Source organism: Sebastes fasciatus, chromosome 13 (assembly GCF_043250625.1).
Source record: "Sebastes fasciatus isolate fSebFas1 chromosome 13, fSebFas1.pri, whole genome shotgun sequence".
Taxonomy (NCBI): domain Eukaryota; kingdom Metazoa; phylum Chordata; class Actinopteri; order Perciformes; family Sebastidae; genus Sebastes; species Sebastes fasciatus.
Genome location: NC_133807.1, coordinates 18,591,347 through 18,611,343, shown reverse-complemented (window position 1 = coordinate 18,611,343; position 19,997 = coordinate 18,591,347). Strand labels below are relative to the sequence as shown.

General features: G+C 40.2%; 1 protein-coding gene and 1 pseudogene across 1 annotated transcript; both read left to right on the top strand.

Moving 5' to 3' along the window:
- Window positions 1-2,506: 2,506 nt before the first annotated feature.
- On the top strand, window positions 2,507-12,367 carry LOC141780670 (3 beta-hydroxysteroid dehydrogenase type 7-like; annotated as a pseudogene).
- Window positions 12,368-12,369: 2 nt separating this feature from the next.
- LOC141780657 (3 beta-hydroxysteroid dehydrogenase type 7-like) lies at window positions 12,370-19,997 on the top strand. The gene is made up of 6 exons (XM_074655973.1): window positions 12,370-12,552; window positions 13,451-13,606; window positions 15,951-16,059; window positions 16,754-16,853; window positions 18,517-18,679; window positions 19,442-19,997. Exons 1-6 carry the CDS (start codon window positions 12,405-12,407, stop codon window positions 19,858-19,860), a joined length of 1,095 nt encoding a protein of 364 aa, XP_074512074.1. The 5' UTR covers window positions 12,370-12,404; the 3' UTR covers window positions 19,861-19,997.

The following is a 19,997-nucleotide window of genomic DNA, read 5'->3' as shown; positions in this document are numbered from 1 at the left end:
TGCCCACATCCCGGTATGATTTAATGCAAAAAAAGTGAAGGTATCAAAAACACATGACTACTTTTCAGTTAAATAATTATTATAGTTATTAATTATTCAAATAATCAACATTATTTTATTCCAACAGGAGCAGTAAAGAATGCTTAGAAAAACACAACAGTATAACATGTACTCAGTGGTGGAAAGTAACTAAGTACATTTACTCAAGTACTGTACTTAAGTACAATTTTGAGGTACTTGTACTTTACTTGAGTATTTCCATGTTCTGATACTTTTACTCCACTACATCTCAGAGGGAAATATTGTACTTTTTACTCCACTACATTGATTTAATAACTTTACAGATAAAATAAGCTAACTTAGCTAGCTGGTAGCTTAACCAGCTAGCTAGCTCACCGATCGTTAGCTCCTCCAGGTCCTCTCTCCGTTCAGAGGTTCCTGCTCCCCGGTGTCGCTTCTTTTATCGTGTTTTTACTTCACGGAGAGGAGGTCATTGAACCGGAGCTGTGGCGGGGGGAGCGGACGGATAGGAACCCACCTGGCTGCCTGTCCGGTCCAGGCTCCAGGCGGACAGATCACAGTGGCACGCCGGTCCTGGGTGAGTTGAGCATCAGAGCTGAAGTTCAAATGGACCAGGGCAGCGGAGTGGGCACTGTTCGGCCAGGCAGGCAGGGTGTTGACTAGGAATAACGGATTCTTTGACACAAAAACGGTCCGCCAGAGTCTGATACCAGAACTGCGCCCATAGCAACGGCCTGCTATAGATAGCAACGGCCTGCTATATATAGCAACGGCCTGCTATAGATAGCAACGGCCTGCTATAGATAGCAACCGTCTGCTATACATAGGTCTGCTATACATAGCAAGCATCTGCTATACATAGGTCTGCTATAGATAGCAACCGTCTGCTATACATAGGTCTGCTATACATAGCAACGGTCTGCTATACATAGCAACCGTCTGCTATACATAGGTCTGCTATACATAGCAAGCATCTGCTATACATAGCAACGGTCTGCTATACATAGGTCTGCTATACATAGCAAGCATCTGCTATACATAGCAACGGTCTGCTATACATAGGTCTGCTATACATAGCAAGCATCTGCTATACATAGCAACCGTCTGCTATACATAGGTCTGCTATACATAGCAACGGTCTGCTATACATAGCAACGGTCTGCTATACATAGCAACGGTCTGCTATAGATAGCAACCGTCTGCTATACATAGGTCTGCTATACATATCCACCGTCTGCTATACATAGCCACTGTCTGTTATACATAGGTCTGCTATACATAGCAACGGTCTGCTATACACAGCAACGGTCTGCTATACATAGCAACTGTGTGCTACACATAGCAACCGTCTGCTATACATAGCAACGGTCTGCTATACATAGCACAGTCTGCTATACATAGCAACGGTCTGCAATACATAGCAATGGTCTGCTATACAGAACTAATACAAAGATTGTTTCCAGGTCTGAGGGAGTATTACTGCATATGTGAAGTTTGTTGCTCCAGAGGGAGCTGTTGCAAAATCTGATAAACTGATAAAGTCCCTTATTAGAGGACACAGTCAAGTAGACTGCCCTTTGACCGGGATCCTCAGGTAATATGTGACCTCCAAATGATGGTGTGTAATGGCCTTGACAGTGAATATGGCTCACGTAAAGGACCGAAAGTAACTCATATATGGGGTTAAATCAGGATACAAGTCAGTAAATTTAGTCCAACTAGTGGATATATTTATTTTTTAAAAATCCATCAGTCAAATTATGAAAGTATTTTGAGTGTACATAGGGAAAATCAGGCCAACCATTGACAAACAGAACATCTCGTTTCCATAAGTAAATATCTCATCATAATATAATATTTGTTTTACACAAGTTAACATCTTCGTTCTTAAAAATCATCATCAAATTCATGTGTTTGGTCAGTTGGAGTGGGCTCAGCTGTAACACCACTGCAAATACAGTTTCAAGTGCATACCAACCTCATGCGCACCCTTTTATGTATTTATGTATTATGTATTTATTTTTATTAATTTTAAATATAGTTATTTATTTTGGCGTTTATTTTTGATTTATTTATTTTGGCAATATTTTAAATTATTACATTATTTTAAAATTAATAAAAATTAAATACAGGGAAATTAAACAGAGGAGTAAATAAATAAGGGAATTAATAAGTAAAGAAGCATATTAAAACAGAAATATCAATTTATTAACGGTTACATTTATTTTCAATATTATTTTTGCTACATTTAATGACGTATTTATTTATCAATATTATATTTATTTGTCATTTTTTTTGTTTATTGATTTATCTTTTATATTAGTGTAATAAAAATTACAATATTTCCATCTGAGGTGTAGTGGAGTAGAAGTAGCCTATAATGTAGCAGAAAATGGAAATACTCAAGTAGAATACAACAAAACATTAAACTTGTACCTAAGTAGGCCGACAGTACTTAACAGTAAATGCACTTTCCACCACTGGCTGCTATGCAGTGAATGAAATTTGCACCTGCATCATGCCAAATACAGGGTAACTGTTGGCTATGGCAGGTAATAATTCCAGGTCACCTATCAACATGACAGATCATTTTCACTCATATTAAGAAATATTATTTTGAAAAAGCAATTCCTGACTTAAAAGTAGTTAGGGATTAAGGCTACATGATATATTCCATGTTTATACTGTCTGGTATCACTGAATCAGTGTTTACAACTCTAAAGTGTTCTACACAGATTTCAGATGTGGCAGACAAAAAATTTAGTGGCGGGTAGAAATGTTCAGTGACCTGCCACAGTGGCAGGTGAGGAAAAAGCTTAATTTCAGACCCTGCTGCTATGTTTCATTACAAGTTTCCAAAAAAAAAAAAAAAGGTGCCTAGCTCTCCTCCTCCTGTGTCGTGGTGGTGGTGTTGGTGCTGCTGCCTGCAGAGCTCAGTGCTCACAGAGAGAAGTGACAGTCACCATCAGTTCAGCTCTCTGCTCCACGCTCAGCATGTCTGGTCCCGTTTATCTGGTCACCGGAGGCTGCGGCTTCCTCGGCAGACATCTGCTTACTGAAGGAGGATGAACTGGCAGAGATCCGGGTGTTTGACAAACACATAGACTTGAGTTTAAACGAACTCAGCACAGGTAAGAGGATTAATGCACCAGACTCCATTTAAGAATCTGCTAATTTAACATTACCTCGGCGTAGTCACTCTTTCAAGCTCTTGTTTTAATTTAACTTCAGGCTTTATAACTGCACGGTTCACAACATCATATCGTATCTATTTCTGCTTGTTTGTGGTGTAATGTTAGTGTTTATTTGCCTGGTTCCTCATTACATTAGCCTCTTTTACTTTGACATTCTGTTGTTGCTAGGGCAACAGCTTTGGTCCAAATTTACTTCCTGTCAACTACTGCAGTAATTATAGATAGATGGATGGATGTGTAACCCAACACGGTATACAGAATGGCCAATGCAATGCTACTTCAGAGACCCACAGGCCATAGGCCTCAATTACTTAGTGTTGACACCAATAAATTCACAGATTCAAGAGCGGGAAACATGCATTCAGTTTCACATTACCAAATGTATTTAATTAAAGGTAAAACATGATTGGAAATTGATATCCTAAAAAAGGAGAGAACAATCAAAAGTTAATATTTATTCAACAATAATAGTTAAAAACAGTTTTCCCATAAAAACTCCAACCTGTCCTCCCTTTTTAAACTAAAACCCCAAAAGAATACAAAAAAATGCCAAATACTAAGGCAGGGTACTGTCTGCGGGGAGATTCTAATTATGACCCCTCTTTAAACTTACCATGTAAGCACACTATGAACTATTTCTTTACATGGCACACCATCACAAGTATGAAACTGTAAAAAGTTACTATCACCCTTTTGGGCCTACCAAACGGCATGTGAAAAGGGAAATAACACGACTAGCCTACTCCCCGCAGGTCTCCCACGGCCTGGAAGAACAAAAACAAATACAAAGTAATGTTAATCAGTTGGTTCTGGATCACAAGGTTAAAAAGTATTTCAAGTAATCACCACAACAATGCAACAGTCTGACTTGGATGTGTCCAAATCAACAAATGGGTGGCTGGACACAGTCTCTCTTTTAGTCCATTTAAAACTATCAGTAGTCAAATCAGGCTTCAGTGTTAAATACACCCAGGCAAAGCAGCAGTCTAGCTTCAATCATTCTCCTCAGGGCCCTACTTCACTGGCTCTGCTGTGGCTCAACCGGGGGAGGGGCAAAAGGCTGAATCTTTCCCTTTTCAGTATGGGGTAACAGAGCATCACTCTGGACGGCTCAGGACACAGCTGCACTACAAATCTGGACAAACAGTGTTGACCTGCCACACATCTACCAGGAGTCAGACAAAGAGACTCTAATCACCCACACCTGACCTTATGAAGGCAAGAAGCTCCACTCAACCACACCTACAAGGGGCGGTGCTCCCTGCCTAGGTGCTGGCCCTCACGGATGGATGGATAGATGGATAGATAGATGATAGATAGATGGATGGATGGATGGATGGATGGATGGATGGATGGATGGATGGATGGATGGATGGATAGATACATAGATAGATAGATAGATAGATAGATAGATAGATAGATAGATAGATAGATAGTGCAAAGTACAATACAAATATACCAGATATAAAAATACAAGGAGATGAAGAAAACTGTTAAAAGTGGTAATCCTTAAGATTTCAGGGTTGATTTACAATTTATATTTGCGTAAAAACAATAGAATTGTGCTTTGAGTTTCTGGCTAAGATTTGTTTCACCACTACATTAATTAAAGTGGCAATCCTTAAGATGTCAGTCCTGGTTGATTTACAATTTATATTTCCATTGTGCTCAGAGTTTAGCAGACCTGGGCGCTGCATACTGACTTACTGCGTGTTTATGCTACTCTTGTTCTGTTGTTGTGCTGTCGATGCTGTTGTTTGCTACTGCCAAATGTTAGTGTGCTTATCTGTCTGTTATGTAATGCTTGTTGTCATATGTAGCCTAATGCTTGTTGTGATGGTATGCCAGAAGTGTTTGGCTGTGTGCTGCTCTTTAACTTAGGACATTTCTTTTTATTACATGGCTTTGTTGAATACTCAATTCTGATTGGTCAGTCACAGCCTTCTGTGGTCTGTTATTTATTTATAGCAGACCGTTGCTATGTATAACAGACCTTTGCTATAGGAGCAGTTCTGATGTGGGACTCTGGCGGTCCGTTTTGTGTGAAATTATTTATTCCTTAAGTAAGTAGCTGTGTAATAAGCGGGATAATATACAGCGAGCCGGTCACTGTTGTGAAATAAACCCTGACAGGGCAATGCCACACCCTGACGCGGATTGGGGATCACGGCGTTCTACGGTCTGTTATTTCTTTATAGCAGACTGTTTCTATGTATAACAGACCGTTACTATGGGCACAGTTCTGATATCAGACTCTGGTGGACTGCTTTTGTGTCAAGTTATTGATTCCTTAAGTAAGTAGCCGTGTAATAAACAGGATAATGTACAGCTAGCGGGTCATTGTTGTGAAATAAACCCCGACAGAGCTCGCTGTACATTATGCCTTACATAGACCCTACCCCCTTCCCTCAAGAGGCTTTGCCTTTTGCCAGGCCGCCATTGTAAATAAGAATTTGTTCTTAATGGCTTGTCATGGTTAAATAAAGGTTAAATAAAATGTATAAAATAAAAGGTGTGAGAAAGGCATGGCAGAGTCTGTTTCACCTCATACTCTTGAGGAAATTCCTGGTATCCCAAAATATACTGACAAATTTCTCCTCCTGCACCATCGAATTAAATCTATAATTGTTTCTCAATTGAAATAAAATTATGTTTACAATGACAAAAGGAGGAGGAGGAAAGATGATCTAGATAATCTGAACTGCCGTGCAGTTCAGAGGATCAGATAGGTGCATGCTGCGAGCATATACAGATTCCAGTGGAGACCGGCGGCGTTTCAAAACTACTCGCTGACTGCTAAAGTTACTCACGTTAAATAGCAGTCCACCTTCGTGTTTCGGTACGGTTGGCTTTCACACCTGATGAAAACCATGCCCAAGTACACATGAACCGTACTCCAGACTACCTTTTTAAGTGGACTCGTACGGTACCGTATGGAGCGTTCACACTAATCATTCGAACTGGACTTTGGGGACAAGTGTACTCGGATCCGGGCCCGGGTCCCTAATGTGAAAGCACCCAAAATGTCTGCCTGTTTCTCCCTCAGAGCGAACAAAGGTGGTGGTCATTCAGGGGGACATCACAGACTACAGAAGCGTGTTGGAGGCATCCTGTGGCACCGATGTCGTCATCCACACAGCCAGCTTAGTGGACGTTTGGCACAAAGTCCCAGAGAGCCTCATCGTCTCTGTCAACGTCTCAGGTGAGACTTCAAGGGTCTGAATGATGGCAAGGAAAAGGGATGGGGAGGAAAAATCAATGACTGATTCAGTTTTATGAATGTTTTACTGCGGGAAACCAGAAAACAGAGGAAACCCACGCCTTCTCCTGTTCTGGATGATTTTAAAGGACGTGACTTCACCCATGGGTTAAAAAATGTTGGCCTTAATTAAGTTGTGCTGAATATTGAGACAATATGGCCATTGTTAGCCAGTCGGGTTGCCCATTTCTGTAGTGGCAGATAGTCCAACCTGGATTAAGGGCTAGTTTTCATTACATATTTTGTAAATGAATGTTTCCTTTTGTAAATGAATGGTTCCTTACTATGCATGGTTGGTCATCCTGCTGTCAACTGCTTAACCCTATTAGTTTGGTGTTCAGTGGGGAGTTTAGGTGTCACATGATGGCATAAATGCTGCTTGAGGGGCTTTTCAGCCTGACAAGAATAAAACTCATGAGTACACCAAAAAAAGAAAGAGGAAAAACTAAATGATATATAATCCACAAGCAGCTTTTAGCACAAAACAGGATCCACAACATATGAAATGGTGCGTCACTTGTGTTGAACTGTCTGAGAGTGTGTGTGTGTGTGTGTGTGTGTGTGTGTCAATCAGTCGTCATATATGAACATCACTTGTTGTCAGCTTACCTCATGCCTTTACACAATGTCCTTTCAGTAAAGCAAATAAAAAATAATCCATGTCTTGATGAGGTAGGTTGAAGTAATCCAGTCAGAGAAAGGAGATTTGCACTTCAGCAGTTCAGGTCAAGCTTGTAATTTTGCAAAATCCCAGGGATTTCTCTGCATTATCATCGTAAAGTAAAAGTCCATAATGTTACCTTGCGATTAGAATGAAAGACAATTGAGACAAGTCCATAAATAGTTCTGCTAAAGGCTTTAACCTTTCCAAACAAAACTTACATTATCAACTAAAACAACTCCTCATTTACCGTTAGTAAGACTCTTCAACCTCTCCCCCAGCTTCAAAACAAACCACAAACCAAAAACGGCAAAACAGGAAGTGACAGATTGTAATTGCCTGCCTATAGGCCATAATACTGAATCTATTTAGGATAAAAGATATTGTTTAATGTAGTATATTAGCCATTCAGAATCCCAAAGACAGCTCTTACAAATTAAGTTCAGGCAAAATTGAAAAAATAAAATCATTGTCTGCAATATAAATGCACAACAACGGCCAATTGGGAAACTCCAACACTCAACGACCAATAGTGTAACTTTTACTCAGTATGGAGGCTTTCTTATCAGGGACCTGGGCCTAGATCCGAGGACACTTGACCCCAAAGTCCACTTTATTTGATTAATGTGAACACTGTGTGCCGTACTCGGGCTCGCTACAAATCAATTGTTCCTAGAATGAAAAGTCAAGTACGGACTTTCAGCTTTATAAGCCACTGAGTACGGTCTGTTAAAATCTGATGATCTGATCTGAGTGTAGTCAATCATTTGCTCAAAACAGTATCACAATATTTAGATAATATATTTGGCAGTCTTTATACTACATTTTATCAAAATAACAGGTAGCAGCCAAATAGAATAGATAACCTCCTTCCCTCTGCTGCTACATCTCAATGTAGCTCTGCACCACTTTGGTTGTACACATTGGGAAGTATGCGTGTCAAAGGAGCACTTGAATGCATCAAGATTTTCCACCTTATCACTGTATTTAGATTGTTTAGTTTACAGCTATTGGAATACATTTTAAGGATAACGCTGCTGATGTCATATATTTATATTTTTCTGTAAACAATAATGTGTTAGTCCTTCTCTCAATACTTTCTGACTTCCCCAGATTGTCTGTGGCTTTCAGCCCCCATTGGTTCCCCCAGTGGGCAACCTCCAGGTCTGAAAAGTGAAGTCAATGCTGAAGTGCCTTAAACTTGCATTCTTCAACAAACCAGCAGGGGGCGACTCCTCTGGTTGCAAAAAGAAGTCTGATTGTATAGAAGTCTATGAGAAAATGAGCCTACTTCTCACTTGATTTATTACCTCAGTAAACATTGTAAACATGAGTTTATGGTCTCAATCGCTAGTTTCAAGTCTTCTTTAATACAGCATGATGTTCATTTAGTAAATGATGGTCCCATTTAAAGTCAGATAGACCATAAAGCAGGGTATGCTTTAAGGCATGGCTACCTTGTGATTGACAGGTTGCTACCACGGCGTTGTCCGGTCTGGGAGTTGTCCGTGTTTTCCGTGTTTGTGAAGCTGTGGAGGATTACCCAATAAAATTCAATCTGATCCATCCAACCCCAGCATCCTCCATCTCTCTAATGACAACGTTTTCTCTCCTCAGGGACGGAGAACGTGATCAAGGCCCGTGTAGTGTGGCATCCAGTGCCTGGTCTACACCAGCAGCATGGAGGTGATCGGCCCCAACGTCGACGGAGACGACTTCATCAGGTGAAGCTCAAAAAAATATCATTCTGGTTTTACTTGTTTGTTTTCCTCACAGAGTACACATGGTTGGACTTTCACTCTCATTTTTAGAAATGCTTCGGCTCAGTTACGTTTCTGTGGTCACTTTCTTGAATGCATTCATGGAAAGCCTGTTCAGAATAGATATGATTGGTTGGAGACAAAAGTACACAACACACATTATCCAGCACCCTGCTGGTATAATCAAGAGGCGTTTAAAGACTCACTCACTATCTTACTGTCACACTGTCCCTCCGTAATGTTTTGCATGAGACCGTCTGGTATGTCAGACATGCCGTACAGTGAGCAACATGTTTTAACCTTTCTTTAACCTTAACCCTTTATTAGATTCGTCACATACAGTTGCATACATGAAATTTGACCTCTGCATCCTAAGGAACAGTGAGCTGCTGTAAAGTGCAATTTGGGGTCAAGTGTCTGGCTCAAGGAAACGTCAACATGCAGACAGTAGGAGTCGGGGATCAAACCACCGACCTTGTGGTTGAAGGATGACCACTCTAACCATTGTACCAATGGATTCCTTAGGTTTTCTAGTTTTATGTGATGCCACTATCTTCACTCTAGACTGAGCCCGCTACAACCTTAAAAAACGCAAGTTGCATTAATGCGTTAAAAAATTTGTGGTGTTAAAACAAATTTATGTTAACGCATTATCACGTTAACTTTGACAGCCCTAATTATGATAAATCAAAATATACATGATTAGTCGTAATTGGATTAAAATAACATTGTATAATCCTTTATGAACGGTAAAAGATGTAGAGAGCAGGAGATTTAACAAAATACTTGCCGTGGCAAACTTCCAGCGTCCATCTGCTTTGAGCATCGGTCACGACATTCTTCCAGATTGTGTGTGTTTGTGTGTTTGTTTGTACGTTTGTCTGTCTGTGTGTGTTTGCACGTACAGTGCATGACTACAGCTGTAGCTCAGAACAATGTTTGGCATTCTCTATTTCACAAGAATGAATTTTGGTCTGCTGTTGTCGGGCTCTGACACTTGTTTTCCGTTCTCTCTCTCTCTCTCCCTCGCTCTGCTCTAGTTTCCTCTCTGTCTATTTGGCATTTAAACACATTCCTCTCATACACATGGCAAGGTCAAGAAATCACCACCTGCTTACTTTCTCCTCCTCTCACTGTTCAACCCTTTCTCTACAGGGGTAACAAAGACACACCTTACAAAGTGAAACACACTATGGCCTATCCCAAGAGCAAGGCAAAGGCCGAGAAAATCGTGTTGGAAGCTAACGGCACCAAGGTACTTTATGTTCAACAGTGTGGTGGTTTTATTGGCAGAGACATTAATAGCACATTTTACCTGTAAACACTGAGAAAACAAAACAAAATAGTGTTGAAATAATCATAAAACCATAATGATGTAATGGGATTCATAAAAGCTGCAGATGCAGAACAGAAAAAAAAATGTCATTGGCATCCAGATACATTTATTAATGTTTATTACACGGCTGTGTTGAATACTCGATTCTGATTGGTCAATCGCGGCGTTCTGCGGTCTGTAATTTCTGTATAGCAGACCTTCAGATGTCGGATTCTGGCAGACCGTTTTTGTGTCAAAACATTGATTTCTTCAGTAAGTAGCTGTGTAATAAACGTAATAAATATACTTTATTATATCTTAGCTTAACCCTTGTGCCTCACTATGGACATTATTGGCTTTTTAATTTTTCGATCATTTTGGCTGTGTTTATGCATGTGGCATAAATTTTGGCAAAGGTGTGAGTTTTTTTTTTTTTTTTTTAATTGTGGAAGTTCAACCTCAGCTCCTATAATACGTCTATAATAAACTGTGTAGCCAAAGTACACTCAGACCCTTAATATGTAAAATGCCATTGAAACCCAGTAAAACAATGATTTATGACCCCACAGGCATTACGGCATAAAAGCATGCATTCTGTTTAAGACTGTCAATCGACTTAAATGTAGTTTAAAAAGTAAAAACTTTACCAAAATCTCTTTATTTTCATTGACGAAAAAGAGACGAAATATTATAGATAGGTCTGTCAATCAATTCAAATATTTAATCGCGATTAATCGCATGATTGTCCATAGTTAATCGTGATTAATCGCAAATTAATTACACATTTTTATCTCCTCTAAATGTACCTTAAAGGGAGATTTGTCAGATATTTAATACTCTTATCAACATATCAACAATGACAAATATTGTCCAGAAACCCTCACAGGCACTCCATTTAGCATATAAAATATGCTCAAATCATAACATGGCAAACTCAAGCCCAACAGACAACAACAACTGTGAGTGTGTTGACTTGACTATGACTTGCCCCAAACTGCATGTGATTATCATAAAGTGGGCATGTCTGTAAAGGGGAGACTCGTGGGTACCCATAAAACCCATTTTCATTCACATATCTGGAGGTCAGAGGTCAAGGGACCCCTTTGAAAATAGCCATGCCAGTTTTTCGTTGACAAAATTTTGCGTAAATTTGGAGCGTTATTTAACCTCCTTCGTGACAAGCTAGACTGACATGGTTGGTACCAATGGACTGAGCCCACTACAACCTCCAAAATATCAGTTGGGTTAATGTGTTAAAGAAATTTTGTGGCTTTAAAACGAATTTGCGTTAATGCATTATTATGGCGTTAACTTTAGCAGCCCTAATTCTATTATATCAGGCTTTCAATCTAGAGCCTTAAAGTTGTAGTTTTTTTTTACAATATTTTACCAAATTGAGACATTTTCTCATGTTTGATCTCTGGGGCAAATACATGCTATTTTCTTGGTTTTCTTGCACAAAATAAAAATGCATCACAATCAATGTTGTTGCTAATCATTGACATCTTTGTCTTCTCCTCATCGGAGCAGCTTTTTTAAAGTGAGGCACAAGGGTTAAGACTGGGTAACACAATCTGAGGCTGGAGAGCCTGAAAAAAACATTATGAGGGAATTTCTTGAGCAACTTTGCCACACAATGCTGGACCATCCCCTTGTGGCTTTGCTGTGGCGTCACTCCTGCTGTTTACCATCAAAATCCACAAACATCTACCCTTTGACCGCTCTGGGTTTATATTTTTATATGCGTATGCCTCCCGTCTGATTTCCCAAAACTGAATCCTGGTTTTGTCTCCTGTCCAGGTGAAAGCTGGAAAGTGTTTATACACGTGTTCTCTGAGGCCGACGGGGATCTACGGTGAGGGCCACCAGCTAATTAAAGACTTCTACAAGTTGGCTGTAAAAAGAGGAGGCTTGGTCGTCGGGGGGTCCCAGAAGACTCTGAACATGGACGGGTCTATGCAGGTAAAATTACTGTTTTTGTGAGTCATGATCACAACTTTAAAGACACGTGAGGGTGGTGGACTTTAGTCGATGGCCTATGTTCTCTAGGGAACACGAAGAAATCAGTAAAGCAACACTAACAAACCTCTGGTGTATTTTTAACTCGAGTAAACTAAAGTGCAAAGGAGAACCAGTTAAAAGCCTAGCATGACTTATGTTCACCATCAGTCCAGTTCTCTGATCCACACTCAGCATGTCTGGTCCCGTCTATCTGGTCACCGGAGGCTGCGGCTTCCTCGGCAGGCATCTGCTGCGGGTTTTACTGGAGAAGGAGGATGAACTGGCGGAGATCCGGGTGTTTGACAAACACATAGACTCGAGTTTAAACGAACTCAGCACAGGTAAGATGATTAATGCACCAGACTCCATTTAAGAATCTGCTAATTTAACGTTTTATAACGTTATCTCGGCGTAGTCACTCTTTCAAGCTCTTGTTTTGATTTAATTTCAGACGTTATAACTGCAAGGTTCACAACCTCGTATCATATTTATTTCTGTTTGTTTGTGGTGTAATGTAAACAGACCGGAGGAAAACGATCAGTAAGAGCTGAGCTGAGATCTGCTGTCCAGCTGCTGTCTATGAGAGCCGGCTGTCAATCACTCGCGAACTCCGACCAAACGGTCAAACTAGGCAGTGCTGATCAAATATGAATCAATACTATGTTACGTTAACACCTATTTCTAAAGCCTGAAAACAGAGCCGTGAGGAGGTGCAGAAGTCTAGTTTTCTCTCAGAACACTTGAATTACAAAATGCTGAAAGGTTATTATGGAATTTTTGCCCAATGATGCCAAAAATATACTGCCTACTGCCATTTTAAAGTGGTAATCCTTAAGATTTCAGTCCTGGTTGATTTACAATTTATATTTGCGTGAAAACAATTCTATTGTGCTCAGAGTTTAGCAGACCTGGGCGCTGCATACTGACTTACTGCTTATGCTGTTCTTGTTCTGTTGTTGTCCTGCCTGATGCTGTTGTTTGCTACTGCCCAATGTTAGTGTGCTTATCTGCATGATTTTTATGTAATGCTTGTTGTCATATGTAGCCTTTTACCAGGACGCCATTGTAAATAAGAATTTGGTCTCAATGGCTTGTCATGGTTAAATAAAGGTTAAATAAAATGTATAAAATAAAAGTGGTGAGAAAGGCCAGGCAGAGTCTGTTTCATACACACACAGTACACAGCACATACAGTACCACTCAGTAGTTTTGACTTCATGTCTGCCTTTTCTCCCTCAGAGCGAACAAAGGTGGTGGTCATTCAGGGGGACATCACAGACTACAGCAGCGTGTTGGAGGCGTCCCGCGGTGCCGATGTCGTCATCCACACAGCCAGCTTAGTGGACGTTTGGCACAAAATCCCAGAGAGCCTCATCGTCTCTGTCAACGTCACAGGTGAGACTTCAAGGGTCTGAATGATGACTAGGAGAAGGGGAGGAAAAATCAATGACTGATTCAGTTTTATGAATGTTTTACTGTGGGAAACCAGAAAACAGAGGAAATCCACGCCTTCTCCTGTTTTGGATGATTTTCAAGGACGTGACTTCACCCATGGGTTAAAAAATGTTGGCCTTAATTAAGTTGTGCTGAATATTGAGACAATATGGCCATTGTTAGCCAGTCGGGTTGCCCATTTCTGTAGTGGCAGATAGTCCAACCTGGATTAAGGGCTAGTTTTCATTACATATTGTGTAAATGAATGTTTCCTTTTGTAAATGAATGGTTCCTGACTATGCATGGTTGGTCATCCTGCTGTCAACTGCTTAACCCTATTAGTTTGGTGTTCAGTGGGGAGTTTAGGTGTCACATGATGGCATAAATGCTGCTTGAGGGGCTTTTCAGCCTGACAAGAATAAAACTCTCATGGAGTACACCAAAAAAAGAAAGAGGAAAAACTAAATAATATATAATCCACAAGCAGCTTTTAGCACAAAACAGGACCCACAAAATATGAAATGGTGCGTCACTTGTGTTGAACTGTCTGAGAGTGTGTAGGTGTGTGTGTGTGTGTGTGTGTGTGTGTGTGTCAATCAGTCGTCATATATGAACATCACTTGTTGTCAGCTTACCTCATGCCTTTACACAATGTCCTTTCAGTAAAGCAAATAAAAAATAATCCATGTCTTGATGAGGTAGGTTGAAGTAATCCAGTCAGAGAAAGGAGATTTGCACTTCAGCAGTTCAGGTCAAGCTTGTAATTTTGCAAAATCCCAGGGATTTCTCTGCATTATCATCGTAAAGTAAAAGTCCATAATGTTACCTTGCGATTAGAATGAAAGACAATTGAGACAAGTCCATAAATAGTTCTGCTAAAGGCTTTAACCTTTCCAAACAAAACTTACATTATCAACTAAAACAACTCCTCATTTACCGTTAGTAAGACTCTTCAACCTCTCCTCCCAGCTTCAAAACAAACCACAAACCAAAAACGGCAAAACAGGAAGTGACAGATTGTAATTGCCTGCCTATAGGCCATAATACTGAATCTATTTAGGATAAAAGATATTGTTTAATGTAGTATATTAGCCATTCAGAATCCCAAAGACAGCTCTTACAAATTTAAGTTCAGGCAAAATTGAAAAAATAAAATCATTGTCTGCAATATAAATGCACAACAACGGCCAATTGGGAAACTCCAACACTCAACGACCAATAGTGTAACTTTTACTCAGTATGGAGGCTTTCTTATCAGGGACCTGGGCTGGGATCCGAGTACACTTGATCCAGAAAGTCCACTTTATTTGATTAACGGGAACACTGTGTGCCGTACTCGGGCTTGGTACAAATCAATTATTCCTGAAATGCAAAGTCAAGGACGGACTTTCAGCTTTATAAGCCACTAAGTCCGATCTGTTAAAATCTGATGATCTGATCTGAGTGTAGTCAATCATTTGCTGAAAACAGTATCACAATATTTAGATAATATATTTGGCAGTCTTTATACTACATTATCAAAATAACAGGTAGCAGCCAAATAGAATAGATAACCTCCTTCCCTCTGCTGCTACATCTCAATGTAGCTCTGCACCACTTTGGTTGTACACATTGGGAAGTATGCGTGTCCAAGGAGCACTTGAATGCAGCAAGATTTTCCACCTTATCACTGTATTTAGATTGTTTAGTTTACAGCTATTGGAATACATTTTAAGGATAACGCTGCTGATGTCATATATTTATATTTTTCTGTAAACAATAATTTGTTAGTCCTTCTCTCAATACTTTCTGACTTCCCCAGATTGTCTGTGGCTTTCAGCCCCCATTGGTTCCCCCAGTGGGCAACCTCCAGGTCTGAAAAGTGAAGTCAATGCTGAAGTGCCTTAAACTTGCATTCTTCAACAAACCAGCAGGGGGCGATTCCTCTGGTTGCAAAAAGAAGTCTGATTGTATAGAAGTCTATGAGAAAATGACTTTACTTCTCACTTGATTTATTACCTCAGTAAACATTGTAAACATGAGTTTATGGTCTCAATCGCTAGTTTCAAGTCTTCTTTAATACAGCATGATGTTCATTTAGTACATTATGGTCCCATTTAAAGTCAGATAGACCATAAAGCAGGGTATGCTTTAGGGCGTGGCTCCCTTGTGATTGACAGGTTGCTACTACGGTGTTGTCCGGTCTGGGAGTTGTCCATGTTTTCCGTGTTTGTGTGGCTGTGGAGGATTACCCAATAAAATTCAATCTGATCCATCCAACCCCAGCATCCTCCATCTCTCTAATGACAACGTTTTCTCTCCTCAGGGACGGAGAACGTGATCAAGGCCTGTGTGGAGTGTGGCATCCAGTGCCTGGTCTACACCAGCAGCATGGCCGTGATTGGCCCCAACGTCGACGGAGACGACTTCATCAGGTGAAGCTCAAAAAAATATCATTCTGGTTTTACTTGTTTGTTTTCCTCACAGAGTACACATGGTTGCACTTTCACTCTTGTTTTTAGAAATGCTTCGGCTCAGTTACGTTTCTGTGGTCACTTTCTTGAATGCATTCATGGAAAGCCTGTTCAGAATAGATATGATTGGTTGGAGACAAAAGTACACAACACACATTATCCAGCACCCTGCTGGTATAATCAAGAGGCGTTTAAAGACTCACTCACTATCTTACTGTCACACTGTCCCTCCGTAATGTTTTGCATGAGATCGTCTGGTATGTCAGACATGCCGTACAGCGAGCAACATGTTTTAACCTTTCTTTAACCTCAACCCTTTATTAGATTTGCCACATACAGTTGCATACATGAAATTTGACCTCTGCATCCTAAGGAACAGTGAGCTGCTGTAAAGTGCAATTTGGGGTCAAGTGTCTGGCTCAAAGACACGCCAACATGCAGAAAGTAGGAGTCGGGAATCAAACCACCGACCTTGTGGTTGAAGGATGACCACTCTAACCATTGTACCAATGGATTCCTTAGGTTTTCTAGCCCGCTACAACCTTAGAAAACGCAAGTTGCATTTAAACACATTCCTCTCATACACATGGCAAGGTCAAGAAAACACCACCTGCTTACTTTCTCCTCCTCTCACTGTTTAACTCTTTCTCTACAGGGGCAATGAAGACACACCTTACAAAGTGAAACACACTATGGCCTATCCCAAGAGCAAGGCAAAGGCTGAGAAAATCGTGCTGGAAGCTAACGGCACCAAGGTACTTTATGTTCAACAGTGTGGTGGTTTTATTGGCAGAGATATTAATATCAAATTTTACTGGTACACTTTAAAGACACACTAAGAAAACAAAAAAAATAGTGTTCAAATAATCATAAAACCTTAACGATGTAATGGAATTCAAAAAAGCTGCAGATGCAGAACAGAAAAAAGGTTATTGGAATCCAGATACATTTATTAATGTTTATTACTGTAATGCTGAGTATCAGTTTATACTGTATTATATCTTAGCTTAACCCTTGTGCCTCACTAGGGACATTATTGGCTTTTTAATTTTTTGATCCTTTTGGCTGTGTTTATGCATGTGGTATAAATTTTGGCAAGGGTGTGACGTTTTTTTTTTTTTTTTAAATTGTGGAAGTTCAACCTTAGCTCCTATAATACGTCTATAATAAACTGTGCAGCCAAAATACACTCAGACCCTTAAGGACAAAAATATCCCCATTGACACCCATTAAAACAACGATTTATGACCCGACAGCCATTATAGCATCAGCATATCGCATGATTGTCCATAGTTAATCGTGATGAATCGCAAATTAATCACCCATTTTGATCTGTTCAAAATGCACCTTAAAGGGAGATTTGTCAAGTATTTAATACTCTTATCAACATGGGACTGGGCAAATATGCTGCTTTATGCAAAAGTATGTATATATTTATTATTGGAAACCAAATAACAACACAAAACAATGACAAATATTGTCCAGAAACCCTCACAGGTACTGCATTTATCATAAAAAATATGCTCAAATCATAACATGGTAAACTCAAGCCCAACAGGCAACAACAGCTGTCAGTGTGTCAGTGTGCTGACTTGACTATGACTTGTCCCCAACTGCATGTGATTATCATAAAGTGGGCATGTCTGTAAAGGGGAGACTCGTGGGTACCCATAGAACCCATTTTCATTAACATATCTGGAGGTCAGAGGTCAAGGGGCCCCTTTGAAAATGGCCATTCCAGTTTTTCCTGACCAAAATTTAGCGTAAGTTTGGAGCGTTATTTATCGTCCTTCGTGACAAGCTAGACTGACATGGTTGGTACCAATGGACTGAGCCCACTACAACCTCCAAAATATCAATTGGGTTAATGTGTTAAAGACATTTTGTGGCTTTAAAACGAATTTGCGTTAACGCATTATTATCGCGGTTAACTTTGACAGCCCTAATTCTATTATATCAGGCTTTCAATCTATAGCATCAAAATTGTAGTTTTTTTTTACAATATTTTACCAGATTGAGACATTTTCTCATGTTTGATCTCTGGGGCAATCACATGCTATTTGCCTGGTTTCCTGCACAAAATAAAAATGCATCATAGTCAATGTTGTTCCTAATCATTGACATTTTTGTCTTCTCAGCTTCGGAGCAGCTTTTTTAAAGTGAGGCACAAGGGTTAAGACTGGGTAACACAATCTGAGGCTGGAGAGCCTGAAAAAAACATTATGAGGGAATTTCTTGAGCAACTTTGCCACACAATGCTGGACCATCCCCTTACGCTTTGCTTTGGTGTCACTCCTGCTGTTTACCATCAAAATCCATAAACTTCTACCCTTTGACGGCTCTGGGTTCATGTTTTTATGTTCGTATGCCTCCCGTCTGATTTCCCAAAACTGAATCTTGGTTTTGTCTCCTGTCCAGGTGAAAGGTGGAAAGTGTTTATACACGTGTTCTCTGAGGCCGACGGGGATCTACGGTGAGGACCACCAGCTAATTAAAGAATTCTACAAGTTGGCTGTAAAAAGAGGAGGCTTGGTCGTCCTGGGGGTCCCAGAAGACTCTGAACATGGACCGGTCTATGCAGGTAAAATTACACAAAATTACACAGATATACATATTTTTGGTTGGTTTGCATCTCTTTGTTAGTTTTGTATTTCTTTTTGGTATTTTTGCATCTCCTTTTGGTAGTTTTGTGTCTATTTGGTAGTTTTGCATCTCTGTGGTAGTTTGGCGTCTCTTTGTGACTTCCCAACAAGAAATGTCAGCAGTAACTTCAAACAGAAGCTCTGTGCCCAGTTGGCCCGTTCAGTAATCTGTCGATGGTGATAACAACACCTTATTAAGAGTATCAGCACCACATACATATATACAGCAGTATGAGTACATCATTGAATAAATGTAATGATGACATTTTTAAACCAGCCTCAACATGCTGGTTTCAGTGCTGATGTGTTTTTGTTATTCACTCACGGTTCATCAGCTGTTGTTCATGACCAAATTAGTAATAGTGCATGTGAGCATGAGTAACAGCACCCAACACAACTGGACTTTCTCTAAAATGATAACTTACATTTATACCAGGTACATGTTCATTCATCAATAATTTGTCCCTGACAGAAATCATTCTTCAGACTGACTGCTTTTCCTCTTAATTAAAAGTAGTTATATCTTAGTTATATCTCTCAGCCTCATACTGTATTTGGTGTAGGCCATGAATTCAGCTCCTAATAACATGTGAAGAACTTTGTAAACCACAAATTCCAAAGAATGAATGAAGTTGTTTCTAAAAAGTAATGGGTAAAACAACTACTTTTTCTTTTCGGCACCCACTTGTCTGTGTTTCTAGGCAACGTGGCCTGGATGCATGTACTCGCAGCCCGAGCCCTGAGAGAGCGCCCGCAGACAGTCGGAGGTGAATCTTTCTTCTGCTATGACGACTCACCCTACAAGAACTACGGGGAATTCAACATGCTGCTCCTCTCCACATTTAACTTCAGAAGAGTCCGCATACCCTTTCCGGTGCTCTGGTTCCTGGCCATGCTCAATGATGTGCTCCGCTGGATACTGAGCCCCTTTCATAACTACACACCGTTGCTGAAAAGTTACACCTTCGCCCTGGCTTGCACCTCCTTCACTGTCAGCACAGACAAAGCCCTGCGCCACTTCCAGTACCGCCCTCTGTACGACTGGGACCAGTGTCGCGCCCGCACACAGAAATGGGTCGACACGTTTCCTCTGGATGACCCCAGTAAAAGCAAACTGTAATTATTACAGTATAAAAAGATCTTTTCATTGTTATATTTGTCTAGCATTTGTCTAGCACTTAGCTTAGTCATAAAGAAAACACAATCAAAGAATTTAATCAGATGACGGATATACTTTAATAGCCTTGTTATGATTTA

Coding starts and splice junctions, on each gene's coding strand:
- LOC141780657 (XM_074655973.1), top strand. CDS start 12,405: ATGTCTGGTCCCGTCTATCTGGTCACCGGAGGCTGCGGCTTCCTCGGC. Junction 16,060..16,753: donor GACGGAGACGACTTCATCAG/GTGAAGCTCAAA, acceptor CTTTCTCTACAG/GGGCAATGAAGACACACCTT. Junction 18,680..19,441: donor ACATGGACCGGTCTATGCAG/GTAAAATTACAC, acceptor CTGTGTTTCTAG/GCAACGTGGCCTGGATGCAT.